The sequence below is a fragment of the Crassostrea angulata genome, chromosome 8, assembly GCF_025612915.1.
Source record: "Crassostrea angulata isolate pt1a10 chromosome 8, ASM2561291v2, whole genome shotgun sequence".
In the NCBI taxonomy this organism is placed as follows: Eukaryota; Metazoa; Mollusca; class Bivalvia; order Ostreida; family Ostreidae; genus Magallana; species Magallana angulata.
The window spans coordinates 26,024,081-26,050,699 of NC_069118.1; the positions used below are offsets into that span (position 1 = coordinate 26,024,081).

At 34.0% G+C, this 26,619-nt stretch overlaps 2 protein-coding genes and 1 long non-coding RNA gene across 4 annotated transcripts; all 3 read right to left on the minus strand.

Annotated features, from left to right (window-relative positions):
* Positions 1–791: 791 nt before the first annotated feature.
* On the minus strand, positions 792–2,333 carry LOC128157759 (uncharacterized). The gene has a single exon (XM_052820374.1). The coding sequence runs from the start codon at positions 2,110–2,112 to the stop codon at positions 889–891; it is 1,224 nt and encodes a 407-aa protein (XP_052676334.1). The 5' UTR covers positions 2,113–2,333; the 3' UTR covers positions 792–888.
* A 2,343-nt stretch (positions 2,334–4,676) lies between these two features.
* LOC128157752 (cyclin-D-binding Myb-like transcription factor 1) lies at positions 4,677–17,931 on the minus strand. Of its 2 annotated transcripts, none has more exons than XM_052820362.1 (17): positions 17,830–17,931; positions 16,004–16,368; positions 15,547–15,692; positions 15,007–15,133; positions 14,660–14,736; positions 14,222–14,412; positions 13,447–13,556; positions 11,402–11,470; positions 11,025–11,184; positions 10,171–10,239; positions 9,991–10,073; positions 9,619–9,723; positions 8,682–8,842; positions 7,963–8,098; positions 7,614–7,702; positions 6,762–6,915; positions 4,677–6,179 (listed from the first exon to the last, which is right to left on the minus strand). In XM_052820362.1, the coding sequence occupies exons 1-17, from the start codon at positions 17,913–17,915 to the stop codon at positions 6,055–6,057; spliced, it is 2,253 nt and encodes a 750-aa protein (XP_052676322.1). In that variant the 5' UTR covers positions 17,916–17,931; the 3' UTR covers positions 4,677–6,054. The 2 variants fall into 2 exon arrangements, with proteins under 2 accessions (XP_052676322.1, XP_052676323.1); XM_052820363.1 differs by lacking the exon at positions 17,830–17,931 and adding an exon at positions 17,677–17,821.
* Positions 17,932–23,197: 5,266 nt separating this feature from the next.
* LOC128157773 (uncharacterized) lies at positions 23,198–26,418 on the minus strand. The gene is made up of 2 exons (XR_008239853.1): positions 25,409–26,418; positions 23,198–23,578 (listed from the first exon to the last, which is right to left on the minus strand). It is a non-coding gene; the product is annotated as an uncharacterized LOC128157773 (long non-coding RNA).
* Positions 26,419–26,619: the final 201 nt, after the last annotated feature.

Consider the following 26,619-nt stretch of genomic DNA (forward strand, 5'->3'; position numbering starts at 1 on the left):
TCATGGCGATTGACATTTTGGGACCTCTCTCTGCGGGCGGTCTATCGTAATTGGTGTGTCCGTCCGTCCATCTGTCCATCCGAGGTCTCATTTAAGGGTATACAGTGACCTTAAACTATGTTCTAAGATCAAGGTTATAGCAGAATTGTAAACAAATGAAAAATCTTTGTCCGAAGCACATCTTTTCTTCTTTTCGTCCAGTCTGGCTCATATTTCACCCACAGAGTTTTTGTGATTAAAGGATGTACACTGACCTTGAATAATATTTTCTATTTGCTTAATCTTATTCAGAACCAAAAGTAAAATGCTTAAAGTAAGGGTAATGAGACGGGAATAATAAAAACAGGACAATTTTTAAGTTACAGGTCAATGTCGAAGCAAAATGCTGTGAAATACTTTTTATTCTATTATTTGTCCATATTTGAGCGGGGCCCTTTGAGATGGTCACCATCTCAATTATATATAACATAGCATTCATGAATTCAGTGATGTTCTACTTGAACAATTTCAAGATATAAAGGCAAAGCGCAGTAAATTAATTTAATATTTTGAACAATAAAAATGGTAATATAAAGTGTGACCAAAATCTAACAATGTCCTTTTTAATGTCAAGTAGGTATGTTCTGAATGAGGGAGAATAGATCTAGAGATTTTATTATTAACAATGCATTATCTATGACATGTTCATTTAAAAAGGAACTTTTTTTTAAAATTTTTAACCTTAAATTAGAAGTTTGTCCTACTTTACTAGTACTTCGAATTTGCAATTAAATAAAAAATCTTCACAAAGATACAATTTCTAATTCCTTTATCAAACAATATTTAGAACATACGAAAAAGATACCTCCTTATAACCACATGAGTCAAATCTATGTATATACATGTAATTTATAAGCGATCTACATAGTTTGTTATACGGATAAAGAGTTCTGTTGCTTCTTCTACTGTGTTTGGTGGGTAATTCAAACCGTTTTCAATTCTTATTTGAGTACCAATAACTTCAAATTCCATCGAAACACCATTTGCAGGAGGGTAGGCACAATATTCTTGTTCTATGCCATTCAGATTACCAGGTATAGGCATTTTATAATCTCTTGTTTGGTAAATTTCGGGCTGAAAATACATAACATCTGGTTTTCCAGACGGACAATCTGCATTGCGGTTTCTTCTAATTGTGTGTTCATTCCAATGCTGTATAACTCTGTACAATTCCCTGTTGATAATTGGTAAGAAACAATACCTAGCACACTCTAGGTGAACTACATCGGATGTGTCAAAAACACCCAAATTATCCATATCCTTAAAGTAATTTATCCAAAAATTGCCACACATTTCCCGTAAACACCGCCAAAATCGCTCTATTCTTGTATTTCTATATGACGATCCATACCTAAAACTTGATAGTCCTTGCAGAGGATCCTGGTGATTCCATCGCAAAGCGTATTGCAAATCTCGAACTATGCAGTTCTCAGTACCCCTGTCCGCGTATACGACCACAGGAACCCCGTTTATTTCTTTGATATAGTCTATATAAAATCTGGATATATATTCAGGGTTTTTGTTAGAATTGCAAGCTCTAAGCCAGAGAATACGTCTTGAAAAGCCATCTACACAACCATGAATGGAAATTCCAAATGGTTTCAATTTGTCCCAGCCATCTAGATGAACACAAAAATTGGGCCCTTCGTTAATGTACCTTCTACGCTGAAGACGACGTTGTCTACGTCTTATTACACCTTCTGCGTCCAAAACAGTTAATGCAAGGCGCACCAATTCACAAGACACATTGAGGTCATGGTCGACTAGCAGACGTCTCCTCATTCCTCTATAGCCAATGTCACCGCCCGAGCCTGAAAGTTCATGTAAAATAGCCGTTACAATGTCCTCCAAACGTGGCTGGTTGTTTCGTCTCGTTAGATTCATTTCCCTTAAAACTCGATGAATTTGTCTCGCACTTAAAGCAGTGTTATGTCTGCTCGCAAGAAATCCAATGATTTCCTGAATAGTATAACCAGAGTGGTAATAAACAGCAATCATTTCATTTCTACTGAGGGGTAGTCCGTCCACAACCAAACGTTGAGCCATAGCAGGTGTATAGATATTTTCACCCATTGTATCTTTTTTTTTTTTTGCTGAAAAAAGTAAAATAAAACACACACTTTATACCCAGTGAATTTTTGTTTTGGTTTCTACATGTGTAAATGTACATCAAACTATTAAGTAATTCTATAAATACTAGTATACCACGATTTGGCTTGCAAGCGTTTTATTATTATATCAAAAATTTGCAATTTAAATAAAATTAACATGTAAGGTAGTGAAGTACTAAAAGCGCGGTTATATTATATATATATAATGGCTACAAGAAGTACTCATATCATTTTAGAATTAGACACTGACCAAAAGAGAAATTAACACCAAGAATAATAATCAGGTAGGATTATAAAAAGACCAGATTGCTCAATCAAAAGATCTTCATTACATCAAATATCAGTTTTATATTAGATCTAAAACAAGAGTTTTACCTTGTCTGTTGTGGGAGAGACAAGATCGATGACGTCCCAAAATGTTAGTTTCTCTATCACTGCAACCACAGATTTGATTAAACTATACCCTCTTTCAAACGAGCAGCATGCAAGAATGAAAAAGTTGCATATTGACATAAATAAGTTGCATGTCAACATAAATAAGTTGCATGTCAACATAACTAAGTTGCATGTTGACATAAGTATGTTGCATGTCAACATATTTATCTTGCATGTCGACATATTTATCTTGCATGTTAACATATTTATCTTGCATGTTAACATAACTAAGTTGCATGTCGACATAAATAAGTTGCATGTCGACATACGGAGGTCGCATGTTAACATAATTAAGTTGCATGTCGACATAAATAAGTAGCATGTCAACATAACTAAGTTGCATGTCAACATATTTATCTCGCATGTCGACATAAATAAGTAGCATGTCAACATAACTAAGTTGCATGTCAACATATTTATCTCGCATGTCATCATAACTAAGTTGCATGTCAACATAAATAAGTAGCATGTGAACATAACAAAGTTGCATGTTGACATAAATAAGTTGCATGTCAACATATTTATCTTGCATGTCAACATAAATAAGTTGCATGTCGACACAAATAAGTAGCATCTAGCATCTTGGATGTCACATGTGGGCAATATTTAAGATTTTTTGAAATTTTTTATAATTTTTATTTGATTGTAATTTTCTTGCATGTCAACATAGTTATGTTGCATGTTGACATAACTATCTTGCATGTCAACATATCTATCTTGCATGTCGACATATTTGATAGAAAAAAAACTTGCACACAAGGGGCAGAGATATGCCACCATACTCTACACTCTGTCCCAAGTTTTTGCTTCCACCACTTTTTGCTTGATATTTCAATAATATATATAAATACCTTTGTGCTCAAACTACGTTCATCCACTAATATGAAAAAATGTCCAGATTATCTGTTTTGAAACGCCCCCTCTACCGCTTCAGGTTTCAATACACATCCCAAAATTGAAAGTCTACGGAGATTTTGCATTGCATCAGTCATTAATAAGCCCGGATGATGACGTTAAAAAATTGCGCGAAGTAACCCGAGTACTTCCAAATGGAGAAAAGATGTAAACATTTCTCATTATAAATCTCCGTAAGAAAATTGTTTTCGTTCGTGTGAAATTTCATGAGTGAAAAGAGATAATAATTTTTGTTCAATGAAGATCTCTTGGATATATTCCCTTTCATCGATTTTAATTGTATTTCTTTCACAGGTATGTGTATTTTTATTAAAAATCATCAAAAATTGATGAAAGCAATAACTTGGGACAGACTATAGTATGTCTTTATCAGTTTTGGTCCTGCCGTCACTATAACTGTTCAATGATGATATAAATTAAAGTGTCATTAGTTGTCAGACTTTTGTCCGTATCGATATAATTTTATCATTAACGACCTACTTAACCGTCCACTAATGATACAATGTCAAGGTCAAAATTAACGCCCCCAAATCAAATAAGCAAAAAATGCAAAATAAGCATCGTTAATGGTTGAAGTTCACCCTCTATCATAGGCTATTGCAATAAAATATTATATCATTAACCTTTAATTAAAAGTCAACGATGTACTTAATGCACTATTTTTTTTTTGTATTATTAAGGGTTATATGCGGCCATCTTGTACATTTGAGGATAAGAATGTTAACATTTCTTGAATTGGCTTTTTTCTGCCCGAAGCTGGCCAAAATTTTCAATGTTCATCTTAGCAATTAAAGACTACTGCCATTTTAATTTTTTAAAATATTTTTTGGTTGAAAATATACCCCCTAAAAACTACCAATGCTTTAATGGCATCATAACTCATTTTCTTGTTAAAACTGCCATAAAAATGCAAGTCATGGAGTACTGTCTACAGTCAGTCTAACTTCCGTTCAAACCCGATTTTTACTGAAATCAGTTATGTATGCGTCTGAAGACAATTTTATCAAATGCAATTATGAAAACAACTAAGTCTATAAGAATTCAGTAGAAATTCAAGTGAACCGTGAAAACAACTAAGTCTATAAGAATTCAGTAGAAATTCAAGTCAACCGTTTCCATCTGCATATCATGTTCTGCAACAAGAACAAACCATGAGTGAGAAACAAATAGAAGACGTTTCATTTCAAAAATGTTTTATAATCAAAACAGGAACATTAAAAAGTAACAGTTACTGTACACAACATCATATATCTGAAACAGTAAGCATTGTAACAAACGTGAGCTACCCGGATACAATAACCTTTTATTTAAACATTAAACTGGCATTTCTTGGATTTAAACAGAAGGACTGGAGCATACACTATGGGTGCATTTTATTTTGTATTACAAATATAGCTTTTCTACAGTTTCTTACAAAGAAACCACAAACACCTCATTTCTCAGTTGTAAGAGACAGGAGTTATTCCCCTTGTCACATATTACAGCTTTTGATTCTGCTAGCCCAATACTTACCCTCAACTTCAATTAAAGCTGCTTGGTCCAATTTTATATTAAATATTAAGTACGCTTTTAAACAATGGTTATGCTAAGTATGTGTATAATAATAGACATTGCAGTAGTTTCCCGGTCAATTAAGCCAAATTTTAATTAAAAATGTACAAAATTTGTTATAATCAACACATACGACATTACGTTATTTCGCCTCATGTTAAAATTGACCCCTGATGTTGAGACGGGTATGGTTGTATTACGACTTTGACATTGCTATAAATAAAGGTCATATTGATCTGGCAAATTAAAAATAAACCCGAGTAAATTTTGTTCGCTTTGTTTACAATTGACACATAGCATGCGGTTGAATAACCCCAATTATTCGGGAAACGAAACCAAACGGTTTCCTTTTCTAAACATTCACATGATACATTTTGGTTTGTATGTTTGTTTGGCCATAACGAAATTATTTTTTTTACTTTGAATATTTCTAACTTTGAAAATAGACTGAATATGCTGGTGTGAAAAAGAGAAAGCCTGTGACTCTCTAAGATAATTGGTTTGTATGGACAATTATTTGATGCTGTAATAACAAAAAAATTGGACAAAGCAACTTTAATAGACAACACATTGAGTCTCGTTGGTCAAACAATTTGTTTCAAATATTTCCCATCACTGCAATCACACATATAAATTCTTTTATACATCAACAACAAAAAAAAACTACATGCATCATTTTCCAGGGACTAAATGGTTCAATAGTTTCAACAGCCATGCATAATTTTGTGCTGTACCAGACTCCTGCATTTAGGGATCACCATACAAGAATATCACGCAGAAAAAAACTTGTCATACCACACATGTACAATATCCATAGTAAAAGATTAAGAACATAGTTCTTGTCTTACATGTCTGCTTTTTACTACATTTTTCATTACTGAAACTGTTGATCTTTAAATTCTTTGTAACATTTAGGACAACAGTACATAAAATTGACCTCTGTATTTGCTGAGGTTTCCAGATGACTTCTGGTGCTGTCAGTAGCCCACACAGATATGAATATTCATGAAGATGAGGTTGTGATGTCTGGACTGGATATGTCCAGTGTGACTTGACCTTGACCTTTGTCAGAATCTATGTCAGACGAAGCACCAATCAGGTCGGTCTCTCCCGAGGGCAGCATGGGATCTGTAATATGTCAAATATCAAAATAACTCAATGCGGTTAAAGAGAGGAACAGGGTTTATAAAGAAGTAGAGACTGGTTGACTTCGGTTTTATTTTAATAATAAAATGCTTTCTTTTTCCACCAATAGATAAACAGGACGTGTTGATTTCAGTCTGGCTGTTTCTATAGAGCTAAGAATTGACTATAAGTTTCTTTAAGAAGTAGAGGGAATCATACTTATTAGTAAATTATATGTATAAATGAATTTGAAAACAACAAAAATTATTCATACCTATTAATTTAGATTTCTAAAGACAAATTGCTCCTAAATAACAAAAGACTGTACAAAATTGCTATGCCATTTGAAATCACAAGTCATGAAGAAGAGAGAAAGTTTATGCATATAATATTCAAGAAAATTATTCTTATAATCAAGCAATAGCCATTGAATTCAATTGAATTTAATTTTTTAAGAATTTATGAAATCAAAGTCTTACACATACTTTACTATATTTGAATGTGTACAGGTGTGAGAATGTCAGCTTTAAAAAATAGAGTCAGTATTTTGCAGCAGAGACTGTTTTCACACCTGATTTTTCGTACCTGACTGTGAGAACATGTACTCCTCGGTACTGTTGTCATTGGACGCGGTGACCATCACTAACTTGTAGTTTCCCGGGAGGTCATTCTCTGAGGATATAACGATCTGGGACTGACTGGCCTCATGGTCCGCTTCTATCACAGATGATGCTATGGCCTGTTCCAAAATTAAAATATATTAAATCAGTGCCTGATTCCTTAATCAATACTGATATCAACATTTATTTTTTCAATAAAAGAATGACTATGTTATACACTATTTACAAACCACGAGATGGTCTGCTCTAAATATAAAATGATTAATAATCATAGGGCAAGGGCAACCATCAAATTTATCTTATTCTACTGTACTCTAAAGACACAAAGGGTCAATATACTTAGTAACAACTTTACAGCTCAACTTTTAGAAACTGATTTATTTATTTTAAAAATCATACCACTTCAGTTAATATTTCCTACAGCTACCTGACCTTGTCAATAATGGATGGAGATATTTTTCCATATAACTGATAAGATTTTCAGTTAATTATCAATTGAAAATATATATTATGAAATCTGGCCTGAGGATTATGAAGCAATTTCAAACTTGAGAGAAAATTTAAGCTAGTCACAAAATGATTGTTTATTATGAAATTAAGATTGAGATTTGCAATCAACCTTTATATATCAATACACTTTTAATAGCAATTCACATTTGTTGATGTTGTCAATCCAGGGACATTTTAAACAGTGTACAATTTTGCACTTAATTCAAAGATTGCTCCATGATCCTGAGGCCTGATGTCTGGATTTTAATGATAAAAGTTCAATAAAAGCAAATACATGTACCAGTATATGCCAGGAAATAAGTCCTACCTCATTTTCAAAAGATGTAGACTCTGAAGTAATTTCAGTCTGTGTGTCAATTTCAGGTGTGGAATTGGATATCATCTGATCTGCCAAGTCTGAAAAAAAGAACAATGTAATTGTAATCCTGTTTTTCTCTCACCATTCAGCAGCTATGAATAATTTCAATGGAAAAAAGGTGTGAATAAAATCCAGAGCATTTATAAGACTTTGTATCAGACTCTCTCAAACTCATCTAGCAGAGATAAAAATACATGTACAATAAAAACATTCACTGCTGAGACAGGTATTCACATTGCTCAATATTAGCATGAGAGCTCCATTATGATAGTACCGATCTACTGAGATAATGACTCACCTTGCTCGGTACTGTTAGTGGAGTTCTGTAGTGAGATTTCTGCCGAGTCGAGACTAAGACTGTCTGTGGATGTGTTGAGTATGATTGGGTTCATCTGTACTGCCAAGTGCTCCTGACCCTGTACTGCTGTGGAGGTCTACAATTTGATCATTTTATTAAAGCATGTGGTCTGTACTTACAGGTAATGTATGGACAATGATAAGGTCGGTACATACAGGTAATGTACGGACAATGATAAGGTCGGTACTTACAAGTAATGTATGGACAATGATATGGTCGGTAAATACAGGTTATGTATGGACAATGATAAGGTCGGTACTTACAGGTAATGTATGGACAATGATAAGGTCGGTACATACAGGTAATGTATGGACAATGATATGGGAGGTACTTACAGGTAATGTACAGACAATGATAAGGTCGGTACTTACAGGTAATGTATGGACAATGATAAGGTCGGTACTAACAGGTAATGTATGGACAATGACGTGGTAGGTACTTACAGGTAATGTATGGACAATGATAAGGTCGGTACTTACAGGTAATGTATGGACATTGATGTGGTCGCTACTTACAGGTAATGTATGGACAATGATAAGGTCGGTACTTACAGGTAATGTATGGACATTGATGTGGTCGGTACTTACAGGCAATGTATGGACAATGATGTGGTAGGTACTTACAGGTAATGTATGGACAATGATATGGTAGGTACTTACAGGTAATGTATGGACAATAATATGATCGGTGGTGACTGGGGAGCCATTTATGGTGATGGCCGGGTTATTGTTGGGTTGTGTGATCAGGAAAGCCCCTGAGCTGGTCTGATGTAGGATTTCATACGTCTGTACAGCCTCAGTAGTGGTCGAACCATCTGAACCTGTTTTAAATATAGACACATTAAAATAAAAGGTTTTTGAGCATTCTCTTATCTCTCCACCAAATACTGGTACCTATATAGTGCATATGTACTTGATATACTGGGGCAAAGAAGGTAGCATTTAAATTAATTTCTTATCATTTAATGGTTTATAAAGCCCAGTCTATTAGAGTATTTGCCCTCAAAATTTCAATCCAACTATTTGAACATACATGTATTTACTGTCATATGTATTAAAACAATGAGGACGAGCTAAAGTACCTGTAGTACTTAAATTCACGGGAAAAGATTTTTTCTTTGACAAATTACAAAATGTGACATAGGCAACCCAAGTAACATGATACAAACTGAATTCTTTATCCCTTCAAATACTAGATTACATTAGTAACAACAAGATATCATTCACAGAAAACCTGTGTAAATCTTGCAGAAAGAACTTCAGAATCTCAGGAAGATGTTCACAATAGCAATGCCATCATGCCATTTCTTTGATACAAGGACATAAAGTTCTTATTTTTTCTTTTTGCACCTTTCACACCGATCACAGATAAAACCTCTGTAGGTTTCACAGAGTCAAGAGGGAAAGAGTTGTATGATTGAAAAGAAACAAGAAGCGTTTTTACATACATTGTACAAACATGTATCCTTATCTATATAACTTACATTATATACATACATATTTATATCTAACATACATGTACTCATACATGTACAAAGTACATGTGAAATCTCTGTATGTTTTATGTATGTTTCAAGGCACCTGCCTTCATTCTCACCTGTTTGTAGAGTTACTGGCATGGCTACCATTTCCGAGGATAATTTCATCTGGTTCTTCATCCGAACATTTCCAACATGGTTGGTCTTTAAATGTTCAAGCAAATCTGAAATTTGGTGAGAATAGATTGTTAATCAAAACCATTGACAATTTTCATTTAATACCCATGTATTTGTATGACTTGTAAGTAATCAATCAGAATTCCAATTGACAATACATTGTTATGAAGAACTGTTTAATTTTTTAGGAAAAAAACATTTCAATAAACAGTTTCAAAATACACTTTATCCATAGATCTACATTATAAGGCTGTAAAACAAACACCCACACATGTGTACAAGTTATATAAAAATCAATGAGTTCTTATAAGGACCTTGAAATGGCATGCACTGGTAGTGGTGATAGTTCCGTTTCAGCGACCACCATTTTCCTCTCAACCACTGTGGAGACCTCACACTGTAAAAATATAATAGAAATAGTCAAACAGTTTCTCACTATGCTTTCAATATCAGTGACCTAAAATCATCTTTTACAGAAACAAACCACTGCTCACCTCGGCCAGTTGTCTGACAGGGCCTTCCAGTCTATCTCAGTGTCATTGGACACTCCAAGATTGGATATTCTGCAGGAAATTAAAAATGTATATTTACCAGTGTTTTTTAAAATAAAACTCTGTCTTCCTGTATCTATTACTTAGACCTAATAATTAACATGGTTTTTGGGGGGGGTTTTTTGTAGATGAGATTGTCAAAGTGTTGTTCATTGAAAGATGTTAATACATGTATATATTTTCCAGCACTAATTTTTCATACAAAACCAACTCACAAAGCATTAGATGAGAGATTCCTCCTATCACATTGCCTATGACATTAATGAAGTAATATCAATATGTGAATGGTAAAGACTGAAGTTTAACTTTACAATTTACACACCTTAAAGCTGACATGAATTCATAAATATGCAATATTTTCCCTTTTATCTCTGACTATCGCCATTTTAGTTGTCGAAATATATTGTTCTGCTTATCACTACACACCCCCTATATAAGGCTGATGCATGTAGCACTATTTATGCATCACCACATTAAGGTATTTCATACACCTAAACACGTTACCTTGGACAATGAGACATGTAGAAATGGGGGTTATGTATTTTTTTCTGCAATGTCGCCACCTTCATATCCCGAATGAATCACCAAAGAAAGGATTTTATTGTTTAATTACTGTCTTTATCACCCATAGTTAACTTCACACACCTATGATGAAAGTACAATTTTAATTCCAGCTTCTACCTTGGTTTACAAGTTCTATACAATTCCCACACCTTAATATGAGACTGCCTTCCACATCAAGTATTCACTTCAGCACCCCCTTTAGTTCCTGTATTTGGCTATTCACACACACCCACCTTAGGATGAGATTCATGTCGTCCTCCCTGGTCCATTCCGTCCCTCCCTTCTGCTTCCAGTTCATGTAGTTCAGCCATTTTGTGCGGCACTGTTTCTCCGATCGTGTCACCACCCTCTCTGCCACATTGGACCAGGACAGCCCAGAGGTCACACTTTCACCTGGAACAGATAGACAAATATATCTCATCACTGGTTTTATATCTGCAATTTTTCATTGGTTTTTATTTACATGATAAAAGAAAGGGGGAAGGATTGATTTTTGCAATAATTTTTTTAGGCATCTGTATAAATGTTAAAATATCTTTAACACTCAAGAAACATGAACATATCTTAACAATGAACACAATGATGTCAGCTACAGTAAAACAATGATTACCTTGTTTAGTTCCACTTAACTCATACACTGCATCACACAATCTTTTCTCCTCTTCTGGAAGCCATTTTCCTGTCAAAGAAATGATACTTATTAAACTTACATGTACCAGCAACATGTTCATGAAATACATATACATATAGCAAATAAGGAAAATTTTCTAAAAATAGTGAATACTTAGTTACAGATGCAATATCCCTCTGATAAGAGTAACAAAGCTCTTTCACAGTCTTTGGAATATAGTAAAAATGTACAAATAAATGCAAATGTATTCTATTACAATTGGTGAATTCATGAAGTGATTTTATCAAACCCTGCCCCTTGAGGTATGCTGATACTGTACACATTTTAGTTACAACTAACATTTCTCAGAGAAATAATTATCACATAGGAGCAAAATCATAATTAAATGAGTGTAACTAGGAAATCTGAATATACAATACATTTCATTAATCAACATATTAACATATGTACATGTGTGACAGAAAATCCAAACAACTTAAAGTATGCAACTTATGTTGCACATTACCAGACTTGACATCATAGAAGAACCATTAGGCCTTAAAAAAAGAAATTGTGTGTTTAGGGTAACATTAATGAAAAAATTAGGTTAGGTAGGTAGGGATTTTTTTTTATTTTATCATATTTTTTTTTGTATGAATCATAAGAATGTTTGTTTGTTTCATATTTAAAAACGTATTTTTTATTGGAAATAAGATATAATTCACAATCGGAAAAAATCAGACATCTATTTAACAGTGTTTTCCCCAGAAAATTTTTGAAGCATGGGGGGGGGAGGGGGGGGGAGTTTGTCAGAGTAAGTGCGCAGTGTGGCATTAAAGTGCCTAAGCCGGCGAAATCACTGTGTGTAATAATATAACCATTTGATGAAACGTACTACATGATATGTACTATAACTGATGCATTTTCATGAAATCTACATCAACAAGTATCATTTCAATTCATAATTATATTTTAATATCTGTGTATATTTAATATACAATTTTTCTGGGGTTTTTTCTGGCAAAACTAATAACATTTTTTTTAAAAATCAGTTTCTTAAGAGGTTGGTCCTCACAAGTTTTCACAAAACACAAGAAATAAAGATTCACATGGCAGTTTAACATCAGCTTCTGTCCCACTCCTTCTTCTACATATTATATAGAAGAGATTTTTTTAGGGGGGGGGGGTGTTGAACAAGAAATAGGCAGAACAAGTCCATACAATTACAGCAAACTTGATTCAACTTATTCTGGGCAGATAATATTTCTTGTTTAAATTGGGGGTCCATATGAAAGTTTCTGTAATATCTTGACACCAGTCCCCTTCCCCGTTTACGTGTACATGGTGTATGTACGCAGTCAATCATTTTCATAGGCATACAATATACGATGTTTCTAGTCATGTGACATCGCTTCCGTGCATTTCTGCAAATAACTGTAATTTTTTTTTCTTTATTATGTACATTTTTTCAAGTTTCCAATATCCTTGCGGCAAATAAAAAGTTCAAGCATATCGAATCCAAGCTAACACCATCGAGTGAACATTGTGCTATTTTTAGATCTTGGAAAATCCACAACATTCGATAATGGCGGAGATGTCGAAAAAAGCACATTATATTAAAACAAGAAGTAATCACGTCTCTATTTATGCAGTAATCACCAATTAATAAACTCAGTTTTAATATATCTTAATCATAAGCTAAGTCCTTAAACCGTAAGCCACGTGTGCCCCCTTGCTGAGATCGATGTCGAAATTAACTGCGCTCACTGCGAGTGCAAGTGTTTTTCTGAAGTTTGAGCGGAGAAACGACAACTTTATATCTACCAATTACAGTTAAGATGTGTAATAAATGGAAAAAGAATTTTGCTTTGAAATAAACATGCATAGCAGGAAGCATGGCGGCATTGTGTGATGCATGGCGGTACCTCCATGCAAAATCGGCCTGGGGAAATTTTTAAAACACTGTCTAAAAATGGTAGGATCGGGCCATTTTTGTAGGTTAGGTCTGGTTACCCGAAACACAAAACTTTTTTTTAAGGCCTTACCTGAGTTGCAGGTTTCCTTCATGAGTCGACATTTATCCTTCACAGATGAAGCACTCCTTCCTAAAGCCTGTCCTATGGTGGCCCAATCATTGCCGTACATTTTACGCAGCCTGGAGAACAAAAAAAGAATAAAGAAGATAGATCTTCATGGAGAATTTAGATAACAAGGAAAATTTAATGTGATTGGTGCCGATTCTTTTTCATAAATATCAATTACGAAACCATGTGAGATGGTTCTGCACATATGCTGATTCAGTGTTCTGTTACTTGTGTTGGATTCAGACATGTTTTAAAGAAGACTCTGTCAACTTGGTTGACAATACAATTTTACCGGTAATTTATCCTATTTATCAAAAGAGGTTTGATGGCCTTACATTTAAGGTATCTTGTATAGTTGTGTGGTTTTATATGCAACAGACTTGTATATATTTTCTACACATGGTACAGTGCACATATTGCTGATCGCAAATGCCATGTTGTCCCCAGAGAAGAACAACATTCTTCCTACAGATGTTTCTGAGGAAAAACGAACATCAGAAAAAGAAAAGCAGAGACTGCTGTTACTAAGCCTAGTAGCAAATCTGCCAAATTGGACTCGGTATCGAGTCATTCACAAACTGCTTCATCATCGTAGGACTGAAGCTCTGATTGTTGACCAACTGTATTGTCGGGTGCGAGTGGCTTAGATCCATCTAATACAAATGTGGTGGAATCTTGAAAGTTGTTTTGTAAGATGATGAATAACAATTTTTGGAATCATTCTAGTTCCACTCACTCTTTCAGTAAGTCGATTTCCTCCACTGTATACTTCCCCATGTAATTCTTTTGGTCGTACATTCGAGTCACCCTTCGATACACAGAAAATAATGGCCTCATCAGCCCTTTGGCCACTGTTCTGTAGAAATTCTTGCGCTCATCCTTAGACATTTCAAAAATTATTTCTGTCGGATCTGCAATATTGTATTCCTAGAAATACAATGTACAGAACAGATTATTTGCATTCAAAAAAATATACAGAAAAGTATATCATAATTCAAAATTGCACAATCTAAGATAAATTACAAAAAAAAATTCAAATATCCTTTAACATAATTCTAGCTCATTTCAAAATAAACAGTGTACATCTCATTAACTAAATGTCTTCATATCTTTTCGTACATGACTTTTGTGCAGAACATTCTCTATTACCCAGTACGACATGCTGTGTACCAACCTTGCAGTAATTGGTAATGTTACTCTGTAGTATCTCCACCTCCTCGTTTGTCCACTGACCCTGTTTCCAACTGACTCCTGGAATAACATTGACAACAATCAACTTCCAATCATATTTCCCGATCGTCCCTTTCTCCTTTTAAAAGTAACAGAATTCCTCAATTTTGTTTTAAAATTAAATTTCTCAATAATTTTATTTAATGCTCCCCTTTCTCCATTTTTAAAAAGAAACAGAAGTCCTCATTTGACAACATTTTAATTTTAATTTAATACACTCAAAAATTTCCAAATTTTAAAAACTAACAATGGAACTGACAATCTGCTAACAATACCCCTTCCCTTTATTACCTGTGTTGTGCAGGGCCTGCTTGTCATCTCGGGTTGTGAACCAGGCCTGGTTGATCTCGGATTTCTGTGCGATGCTGTTGGTCACTTTGTGTGGGTTGACTGTTCCACTGGCTGTTGATGTTGTCACCTGTTGCAGAATAATACAATCTTATATGTGAGGGACGCACGAATGGAAAAAAAAAATAGCTAATACTGGATAAGTGTAGAAAAGCTGTGACCACACCCAACAGGTGTATTTGTGAAACAAAGAACATGGCTCAAGTTAAGATTAGTTTAAGTAATGATGGATGTAAACTGAATTTTCTCTGTAATCAGTTGAAAATCACCTTGTGTCAAAAACATTTTAAGAATTAATTAATGATTCTCAGGCCAAAGGTTTGAAAAAAAAAAATAAGGCAGGGAGGTATATTATTTTAATTGCAAGGATTATGTATTCCCCTATTCAATATGGCAATAAAATCAATCAATGCGGCAGGATTTGAGTGGCTGTGAACCAGTACATTTATTTTTTTGTTGTTGCCTTATTCATACAACTCTTACCAGGAACATTTGTTGCTCGTTGCCTGATTTGTCATGCTCTATACTAATAGCTTTGTTTCCTTCGTCTGTGACAGCAACAATATAGGACTCGCCATCAATTCTTATCTTCTTGGTCGCTGGTTCACTGCCTTCCACACCAAAAGAGGCTATAAATAACATCATTATTAGTCAATCATTATCAACTCCACAAAAAACCAACCCCATCTTTTATACTAAGACCCTGAACGTTTTCAAAATCATCTGATTTATAGAAAGACTAGCAGGGGTATTAGGATTTCGTATGCTTTGAGAAACAATTATTCATAAATGAAGATCAAAATTTAAATCTTAGCATTAATTGCTGTTTTTTGTACCACTGACTGAAAGATAAGGAGTAAAATATACATACACAATATACATACCGGTATATACAAAGATAAACGGTTGCTTGTCACAATGAACCACAATCATATCATACCTGCAGCATCTCCTGAGAGAATTATATAGCCACCATCCCCCAACTCATTTTCCATTTGAAAGACATTCTCAACAGGAACTGACCCTTTACCCCCTTCCATCTGAAGAACAATGGCTTCACTGCGAGTCTTCTGGTCATTTTGATTCACTGTTATGGAATTGTCAATCTGATTGGCCATAATATCACTGCCCAAGTTTGTCTCATTCTCTGTCTCAGCTTTGATATCTTCCAAGTCAGCTGTCCTAGTTTCACTTTCATTTTGTGTTATTTCTGTGTATCCTACTTCTAAAACCTCAGAATGCTGAAGCGACGTGAGGTCTGAATCAGATATCTCAACTGAGGGAAGACACACCTCAGATTCCATACTGAAAAAAAAAGAAGACAGATTTATTTCTTTACATTAATTGACACTTATTTAGTATACCCAGTAGCTCCTTACTCTATAAAATAAATTCTTTTTAAGACACAGGTTTTTTGTCTGAAGTATGCAAGATTACGTAAAAATGGTAATAGAGGACTGCAATGTTGAAGATCAGAGTTACCTTTTGTCGAAGGTAAAAATAAATTTACATTACTATGTACTATAGAGTACTACAGAGTCATATTTTTGTTTTAAAACTGGAGAGACAGAGTACATAAAAGTGTCTACGTCCCTGCTATTAATTTTAACATGTAATAAGCTGATGGAATGTTTATTTTTGCATGAATTTAATGACAAACTTTCAACAATTCTGCAGTACTTCAAATACGTTGTAATGGGATGGAAGAAATAATGACAGACCAAAGAGGGATTCGAACCCGAGCCCCCTGAATTTCTAGTCAGGTATTCTACCAACTGAGCTATCAGGCGCCGGTATTTGAAACCGGTTGACCGTCACATTCCTCCCCCTTAAATGATCTTCGACCTCAAAGATCACCCCAGGCTCTTCCCCTGGCAGGAGTTAACCTGTCAGTTCCAGGGGTTGTTCAGGGCACTAAATATAACGGGATGGGAGAAATAATGAGGGATTGGAACCTGGGCCCCATGAATTTCTAGTCAGGTGCTCTACCAATTGAGCTATCTGGCGCCTGTATTCGAACCGGTCAGACCGTCAAAACATTATAAATAAATTAATTTTCAATTAAGTTGACATTTTATATTACATGATACACATTGTACCATGAATCGCTTGCTGGCTTTTAGTTATGGCAACCCTGTACTGTTGCACTACTTAAAACAAATTTTAGCAAAAACTCAGAGATCTAAAACTATATTTTTTATAAAACCAAACAACAGGAGAAGAGAAGCCAAAAACATTATTTCACAAATATGTTTATAATGTGATTCTGAATTTAAAAATATTTGCGCCAGAAAAATAGCTTTAAGATCTTGGTTCAACTTGTCACAAACAATTAAACGTTTTCGGAAAAACTGCATTTAGTTCAATGTAAGCAGCTGGTAAGTTTAATTTGTATGTATACGTAGTGGATATACCGCGTAGGTTTTCTATAAATAGCGATGTCAGCAATTAGATGCGGTTTACATATATGTAGGGCATGTATTGGCTAACCCAAGCAATACCTTTTTAAGGTTAGTATTGGTCAATAAACAACGGGGACTCCTTTTCTTTAATTTGCCGACTTATAATCATTAAAAAGTTTCACTCACTAAATATATTGCAAATTTAACAAACCTCGAAGTGTCAGGTTGACTCGGGACGCCATTTTGACTTTCCAAATAAAATCATTAAGGATATGTAACATTTTATTACTCAAAGTTAACCAAGAACGAAAAATGCAAACTGCACATGTATGCCCCTGTTACAAACCCACGTGCCGTAAACTACCTGATTTGTTTTCGTACGGGTGTTTCTGCAAAGACCAGGATGAACAAGTGCCAGGATGGTGTTTCTCCGCGGATGAATATCACCATGGAAAGATAACCTCACGTTCTGTGATTAATTATTTAGACATCAATCATTGCAGATACCCCCAATTTTCAATATCCTTTTTCTTAATCTTATCAATTTAAAAACTCATTCACAATATTATTGTAATTACGTTCCATGTGTAATAATATTAGGTACTATATTTTTAATTCAAAAAGACCCCAAAAGCTGTAAGAAGGCTGTGGAAAATCAGTAAGCCTATATACATAGGGGGATCCAACAGTTTTCTCTTTGTGCCCTATGCTGTTATTTTCACAAAAATCTTTAAAATTTCCTTGTAAATTCGATTTTCTCTGTAGATTGATTTAACAAAAATGTTATACTTTGAATAAAAAATATAGACCCTAACGTAGTTAGGCGTATTTTTTTTTTTTTACAAACTATTTAGTGTAGTGGAAGAGCATGTGGGCAAAAATATTTGTCATATGAGTATTGTCATAAAAATTAAGGAAAAAAGGACTGTCTTTACCAATATATCAAGCACTATTTCGTTGTACCTCTGTACATGTTATATAAATAAACTGAAGCCCACTTTCATTTCTTTCTTTCTTTTTTTTATTAACATATATATATATAACGTTACTTGCTGTCAAAAATTCGATAGCATCTAACTAAGCGCAGCTTTCGAAAGAAATTTGAAGACTAGTTTTCTTTATAAAGAAAATCAAAACAGATTCGTTCAAAACTCACTTTTTTTCAAACTTTTTTAAATGCTTATATTAAGTATTAGCTGAAACAAGCACACTATAATTCTTATAAACAATTTCTTAAATATATCAAGGTAAATCAATATGCCCAATAGAATAATATTTTTGAGTTTATATTTCGGTGAAAATTGATTTTCACTGCACATCTTTATACTCTATTGGACCTTTGCAAACTGTATCGTAATATTTTATTTGTGTTGATAGTAAATGTTATAAATATATGACTGACTATGTACACTAAACTGAAATAATCATAAATGTTCACAATTCTTTTTTAAAATGTTCTTAAATTCTTATAGTAAAAATCACATTTAATAAAGCTGGAAATTAAATTGCACAAGATCTCCCGATATATACAAACACGTAACATATGTGGATGAATTAAAAGGCGCTGTATTGATCGAATTATCACATGTACATACATTCCAATACACGTGCAGAGAGATTTGGGAAATTATGAAGGACAATCATTGATTGATGGATCAATAAAACTTGCAACAGTAGGTTTTGAGACGGAGAGGTTCGTGCATTTGTATGATATAAAGAGTAACGTGTATGCCATTCAGGCACGTGGCACCGGGCACCCCCCCCCCCCCAAAAAAAAAAAAATTATCGCAGCAAATTAACATTTTTCTTAAATTCACACATAGAATATTGGATTTTCATGGAGTTGCCCCCCTCCTCTCAACTTTTTGGGGACACGTTAAAAAAATTGAAGTGGAAAGAAGGATCGAGTTAAACAGTGAAAATGAATTTAAAAAGATTAGGGTTTCCATGATTAGCAAATTATCCTTTTTTTTTTTTTTGATTGTCAAGATTTTAGTGTAAACCATAGTTTATTATGAATACGACGTACAATATATATACAATGATGCATAATTAGGCAAGGATTCGGAAACAAGTAAACACTTATATTAATCCGTTTCCTTAAATATAATTTACAAATTATAAATCACTGAAGTGCCCAGGTTGGAATGTCTTTGTAATCACGTTTACGAAAAATTTACGTCCAAACAAACAATGTGTATGAAAAAAAATATGTTATGGGAAAAAAATAAGATGCAGGTTGAGTAAGATAATAGAAAAGATGTAGGATGTGTGAGAAATGTTTATGTTTGAAATCGTTTTGATGCTGAAATAAATTTGTGAACTGCTTTTGAAAATTGTTTCATTATTTGCTGAAGAAAGATTTGTATCCCCATACAGTAATATGTAGACGTCAGTTTGGAAAGGTATAGTATCCAGGTGCAACATTCTTGCATTGGTATATAGGGGGCATTCAAGAAGATAGTGTTCGTTAGTTTCGGGTTTACCGCATGTGCAGAGTGGGTTATTAACTTTATTGCGACTGAAAAGGTGATGTTTTAAGGTGCTGCATTTTAGTCTAAGCCTGGTATGAAGTGTTCTCTACGGTGACCGAAATAATAGTAGTTGGGAATTATGTTTTTGGTATGCAGTATGCGCTTTAAGTTTGATAGGGAAGGATTTTGTTTCGTGGCAGAAGAGAGATTATTCCAGAGTTTGGTTGTTGATGAAAGAAATGAGTTTTGGTAGTACATTGTGTTGCATTTGACCTGAGTGATACGTTCTGCATTTCTTGTAGGATAATTGTGAGTATCGCTACCTCTCGGGGGGATTAGGCTGATGAGGTAAGGTGGTGCGAAACCGTGAACTATTTTGTGATACTGCAAAATCTTATGGTTGCGACGCCTACTTTGAAGGGTTTCCCATCCCGTTTCTGTATAGAGATCTTGGATGCTGCTTAACTTAGTTGCTCCTGTGATGATTCTGGCTGCTTCAATATTAATGTGTTCTACCTTTTGTGCTGGTTCAGCTGTAGTATTATCCCAGATGACGTCGGCATACTCAAGAATTGGTCGAATGTACGAAAAATAAAGAGTTTCTAATGATTTACGATCAAGCTCATACTTGTGTTTTCTTAAGATTTGTAGACGTGATGATGCTTTTCTAACTATATCATCTATGTGCATTGCCCACTGTCCGTTGTTTGAGAAGTTTACGCAGCATTGTTAAGGCGTCCCGATGCTAAAATACGACTGGAAAACGATATTATTTGAATCATGGCAAAAATAATTTTACCGGGAGTATTTCTTTAAATCTATGTTCAGGCACGTAGCATCGTTTTTGAAAGTGGGGGGGCCAGACTCATCCAAAAAATCTTGACAGGAAAATTTTAACTTTTTAACTTTCCCAAAATCTTCAAAATCCTAATCCGTGGGGGGGGGGGGGGGGGGGGGGGGGGACTGGCGAAGTATATAACTTCCAGTTTACTCCTCATTTCCTTTTTCATATCAATTTTTTAAATACCCCCAAAAAAGTGGGGGGGGGGGGGGGCAACTCCATGATAAATCTATTTTTTATATGTAAATTTTAACAAAATTGTTGCTGCGAGAAAAAGTGGGGGGGGGGGGGCAGGCCCCCCCTGGCCCCCCCTGATGCTACGTGCCTGATGTTACATTTATTGACATCGATGTTAAACATTATATTTGATGCATTTTTGTGACGTCATATGTACTTCGTAATCACGTGACAGGCGAATCCTAATATTGCAAATGATCTAGTTAAAACGCATCGGCGCAGGTGATTAATGACATTAAATCATACATATTTTTAAGAAAAATCCTTTGTTAAGTCATAAACTTTGAAGTTCTTGCTTGGGAAAGAAATAGATATTTCGTTTATAGAAGATATTGTTGAAACATTCCACAAAATCATCAAAATAATGCAAATTTTTACTATTCAAAAGCGATTTACAAAAAAATGGGGTAAATCCGTAGGTTTCCGCAGCACGATTCACATTGGTACTTATATTTTTATATAATTTTACGTAAAATATTCTAAAATTGTGTTGATCTTTCACCTGCGCCAAGCTGGTTTTACATGCATTAAAATTTCTTCATTCAGTTGTTTACACGTAGCAGGGAGAGTCTCCAAACCACTAGTTTATAAATAGTCTTTAACTTAAAACGAAGCTTTAAAACTGCCGATTATTTGATACTGGTTTTTAAGGTGTAATATCCCTCTGCTACTAATTTTGCCATATATTTTTCAAAAAAATTCATATTGATTTTCATCAAATTCAATATCAATCGATTCTTATGAAACAAAGTTTAAATGATGAAGCGCTGCTAGATTTTTCAAAAATTGATAAAATGTCAAATCATGATATGAAGAAAACTAGACATAGTGATTAGAAAAAGCAAAATTTTACTATCACAGCTTAAAATTAAAAATCTAAAATATATATGAAAATAATATATAGTTATATACATTTTCAATTCATATTACAAAACATATTGAAGCGCTGCATTTTAGTTCAGAATAGCACTTTGTTGTATAGGTTTGCAACAAAAATTGCTTCAATCAGCAAGAGTTATCTTTCTTCTTCATAGACTTTACATGTTTTACATACAGTGCATGATAAATTGCCACAGTTTCTAAACTGTCAGAAAAGGTTTTCTGTTTTTAAATTTGGATAAGATAATAGTAAATGGATATATATTTAAGAAATTCTAAACATGTAAACCAGAGCATTTTGTTATGTAACACAAAACGGGGATCAAGTGAATAATCTTTCATTAATTTGTATGATATCAATATAGGGATACATTGTCTTGAGTCAAATGAGATATTAGGTGGGGTTTTTTTTTCAATTTGTGTTCCCATATCTGCTCCCTCAGAATAGAAAAGCCTTATTCAATTTTAAACATTTGAAATGTTATAAGTTTTAAACGATTATAACTAAGTCTATAATTTGTAATTGTCTTGGTCACATTTCCCCCAATTATAATTCATTCAGCTCTGTGAACGAGCTATAGATAGAGAAATAAAAATATTCCATCAAAATATTCTCTGGCCTAAAACATCAAATATGTAATGTACATGTACTGAACAAGTACATACAATTTAGTTATATTTGAAAAAAGAATTAATCCATCGGGAGGGGGTGGGGGGAATAGTCATGTAGATATTGCCTCATAAATACTATATCATTATGATACATTTCTTGTAATATTTTGTAAAGGTTTTCTTTACTTTTTTGTCCCCTGCTTCAAAAGAGCCCTGGGGTTCAGTTCGTTCCGTTCAAATCAAAAATATTTTCTAAAGTACAGTACACAATGAAAAAAATGTTATATACTGTGAAAATTACTTCTTATTTAGGGGCATATAAATTATGGAAACTTGATTGTCAAGACAGTTCATTGGTTATGTTTTATAAATTGTATAATGATGTGCAATGTACACAGATTATTTATCCAAATTGAGCATCACTGCATGACAATAAATACTATTTTAGGAGCAGTGGTTCGGGAATACTGAGGACAAGTGGGGAGGCTGCCAAGCAGTACAGTAACTTGAAGCAGAGGGGTAGGTACACCCTTATCAAAATGAAATCCATTGAAAATCCATTTTTCTACCATTTTTTTTCTGACCATTTTTCCCCCATTTCTTGAATTTACACCAGAAATGCTGTACAGAATCAATAGCATTTCTAACCATTTATTTTACCATTTTCATTTAAAACCATTGAAACACCATTTAAAACCCATTGAAACACCATTTTTCTGGGACAGTTAATATGCAAATTAACCATTTCCTAGCCATTTAAACATGAGAGAAAAAAATGAAAAGAAATGGTGTTTTAACAAATGCATTTAATATCCATTTTAAAACATTAAATTACACAATATAGAAATGATTCTTTATAAAAAGTTGGATCCTCCCAGGAAATGTTCAGAAACATGCTCAATACATACATTAAATCGTCTGTGCATTTAATCACTTGCTCACTAAAAAAGAGCTGTTGCCCTTTCTCCTATGAAAACACTTATTTCCAGTTTTGTTTTGAATGAGTTTAGTTTGGGACTTTGAGTTCAAGTTCTCCACATTCATTTTCGTTGTCCCTGCATGCTTGTACTCTGAAAGAAATGAAAAATGTTACAATATTGATGTAATACAAATTTTCTTTAAGTGTATATTCTATGTTTGCATTTAACTCTAGTTCCTTAATAAAATGAATTTTCAATGATGGTGTTAATTAGGGCCCCGCAAGGATTTGCGGGTGCCCTATAGTAATCACTCTGTCCGTCCGTCCTTCTGTCCGTCCGTCCGTCTGTCACTCTTCCGTCCACAAATTTCCTGTTTTTTTCTAATAACTTTTTTTATGGTTGCCCAATCAAGTTCAAATTTGGTATGGTAGTTCAGTAGGCAGAAATACATATTTTGATGCTAAGTTTGGTTCTCTATGTCTTCTGGTTTGGAGCTGGGGTGGTGGGGTAGATTCATAACTATGCATAAGAAGAATGGGCAAAGAGAGATAACTGCTGAGAATGAATGGGCAAAGAGAGATAACTGCTGAGAATGTTACCATTGTATACATGGAAGGCTGTGCAATATTTGTCCTTTGGGATTAATTAACCTTCCACAGGAAGAAAATCCTAAGCTTTATCTTTATCTGTCACATTGAGATTAATTACTGCACTGCCTGTGTCTGCAAATGAACTTTGTTTTGAAGTTAAGGTCAATTTTGAATGATGTGTAGTATTGTGTACATTCTTTGAAATATGGATTTGAAATATAATATTCATATTTTTTGGGGTTAAAATACCGTACACAATGATTTATGATAGTTTTATTGAATAGAGGCAAAGCCTAGGTATCATTGCATTGGTATCAATTCTTTGTTTTTTTAACAAATTTTATTTCATCCCATGTTAACCCACTTTATCCCGTGGATATGACTCATTGGATATTTTTTTGATATTCCAGAGTTGTGACTTTACAATGGGATTTGCCTAGGCATAATGAAGTAAAAATAATGTAGAGGTTTATAAACAGTGTAAACATTGATTGCGGTGTATAAAATATGGGATAAATAGAATCTCATGATTTGTAGTATAATATGATTTTTATCCAACTTGTGTGTTTTATCCCCTCACTAAGGCTCAAGAAAAAAACACTTTTATTGTTGCATGAAAATCATATCCAACTACAAATCACGAGATCCTATATATTCCAGTTCTTTACATCTTCTGACGGGCATTTATTTTTCATCATTGTTAATATAAAGAGGATGGAATTCAAAGTTTTTTTCACTTCTCTATATTAATTGTCATAGCGGGGCCCTTCCTGACTGGTCAGTTTTCTAGTTCATTTGGTGCCTCAAAAATATTCATCAACTTATAACTATATGTCAGATGTCTGTAACAATTTGTAAAATAGAAAAAATATCATTTTAATATCCATGTATCAAGAAAAATTTTCAAAGAGGAAGGGGGATTGATTGATTATTATGTTGCCAGGGTAGTCCCAATGCAAAAAAAAAAAAGAAAAATAATAATGTTTTATACGAATTTAATAAATTTCAGTTTTGCCAAAGTTCCCCCCCCCCCCCCCGATCCGCGCAGGTATTTGATCTATATATCGGGACTTTTCGACCTGAGCCGGGATGGATCACTGATTTGACTTGTTTACTTCGATAAGATTAGACCTACATACATAAATACTACATCATTCAAAGTGTGATTTTAATAATTGATCTCGTTATAATGGTAATATGTTGTCATTCCGATGTTAAATACAAAAACCTTGGATAACTAAGGTAAACAGGAAATACGATATATGATGCGCGCGCATTAGAAAATTCAAAAATTTAGGGGGGAAGAGGTCATCTTGAAAATAATAAAAGGTTTCATTTTAAATTACATACTGAAATATTTCTAAAGAAACAATAAATATCTTAAACTTACTGCCAGATGAGAACACTTTAGCCTGCTCCAGATAATCCTGTAGGCTTATATGTCCACCATGCCATCGTCATATCAGAGTGGATGTCAGAAAAGAAACGGAATCATTATATCCTCTACTAAGAACACAATTCTCTGCCTTGGTCTGCCTGTGTCTGCACCAAAAACACCAGAAAAATTGGATCTCCTCTTTGAAATAAATCGGCCATTATTGTTCCTTGGTCACTGTACAAGTGCTGCCACGCAAGTAACAGACGTGGCTTCAGTGGAAAGTTTCAGAGATAACGCTACCCCCTGCCGGGATGACTGAACCAGAGAGGAAACTTAAATGACCAACACCAGTCATAATGACCTTTGAATGGCTTACATCTTGCACTCAGATTCTGGAAGCATACTGCCAGTATCATGATGTACGACTCCACCACACAAAATATGTCGACGTTATTAATTGAATGCATACTCAACTGGCAATTGATAAATATTGCTTTAATTGTATTTAATATATATGTATGTAATATATTTATGCACAATAAACATGCTGAAGTTTTTTGTCTTCTGAATTTATAAGTTGTTTTATTGTTGTATGTTCCTTTAATTTCTTTCATTGCATGATCAAGGAAATACATGTAATTACAAGGAATTGATGGTTTGGGTATCAATTCTATGTATAGCTGTCAGTACGTATACAACACATACTAAACAGTAGATCAAGCTTCTTCAAATAACCATTTCAACGGGAAAAATGGTCTAGAAAAAAAATGGAAGGAAAATGGTGAACTTAGCAAAGGCAATTCAGTTTCAATGCCATTTTTTAAATAAATGATGAATCAATGGAAAGAAATGGCCATTTAAAAACATTTTTCTGTATGAATGGCTAATAAATGGTTTCAATAAATGGTTTGAGAAAGTTGACTCCAGAAAAAATGAAAATAAATGGTCAATAAATGGAAAATCAGAGAAAAATGGATGAGAAATGGTAAATAAATGGAAAATTGACCATTTCTTTTGGCTAAGGGCATGTGGTATAACTGATTCATTTATACCGTGGAATCATTAGAATTTGTTATAGCTTAATTTTCGTGGTTTCTGTGGGAATGAGCACTTCCCGATGAATTTACGTCATAGGTAGAAATTAAATTCATTCCTTATAATAATATTCGAACAACTGAAATCAGAAAATAAGGCATATTGTTTGTTAAAATGACGATTCGTGT

Coding starts and splice junctions, on each gene's coding strand:
- LOC128157759 (XM_052820374.1), bottom strand. CDS start 2,112: ATGGGTGAAAATATCTATACACCTGCTATGGCTCAACGTTTGGTTGTG.
- LOC128157752 (XM_052820362.1), bottom strand. CDS start 17,915: ATGGTGATATTCATCCGCGGAGAAACACCATCCTGGCACTTGTTCATC. Junction 15,693..16,003: donor TCTCTCAGGAGATGCTGCAG/GTATGATATGAT, acceptor TGTTATTTATAG/CCTCTTTTGGTGTGGAAGGC. Junction 6,916..7,613: donor CTACATCTTTTGAAAATGAG/GTAGGACTTATT, acceptor ATTTTGGAACAG/GCCATAGCATCATCTGTGAT.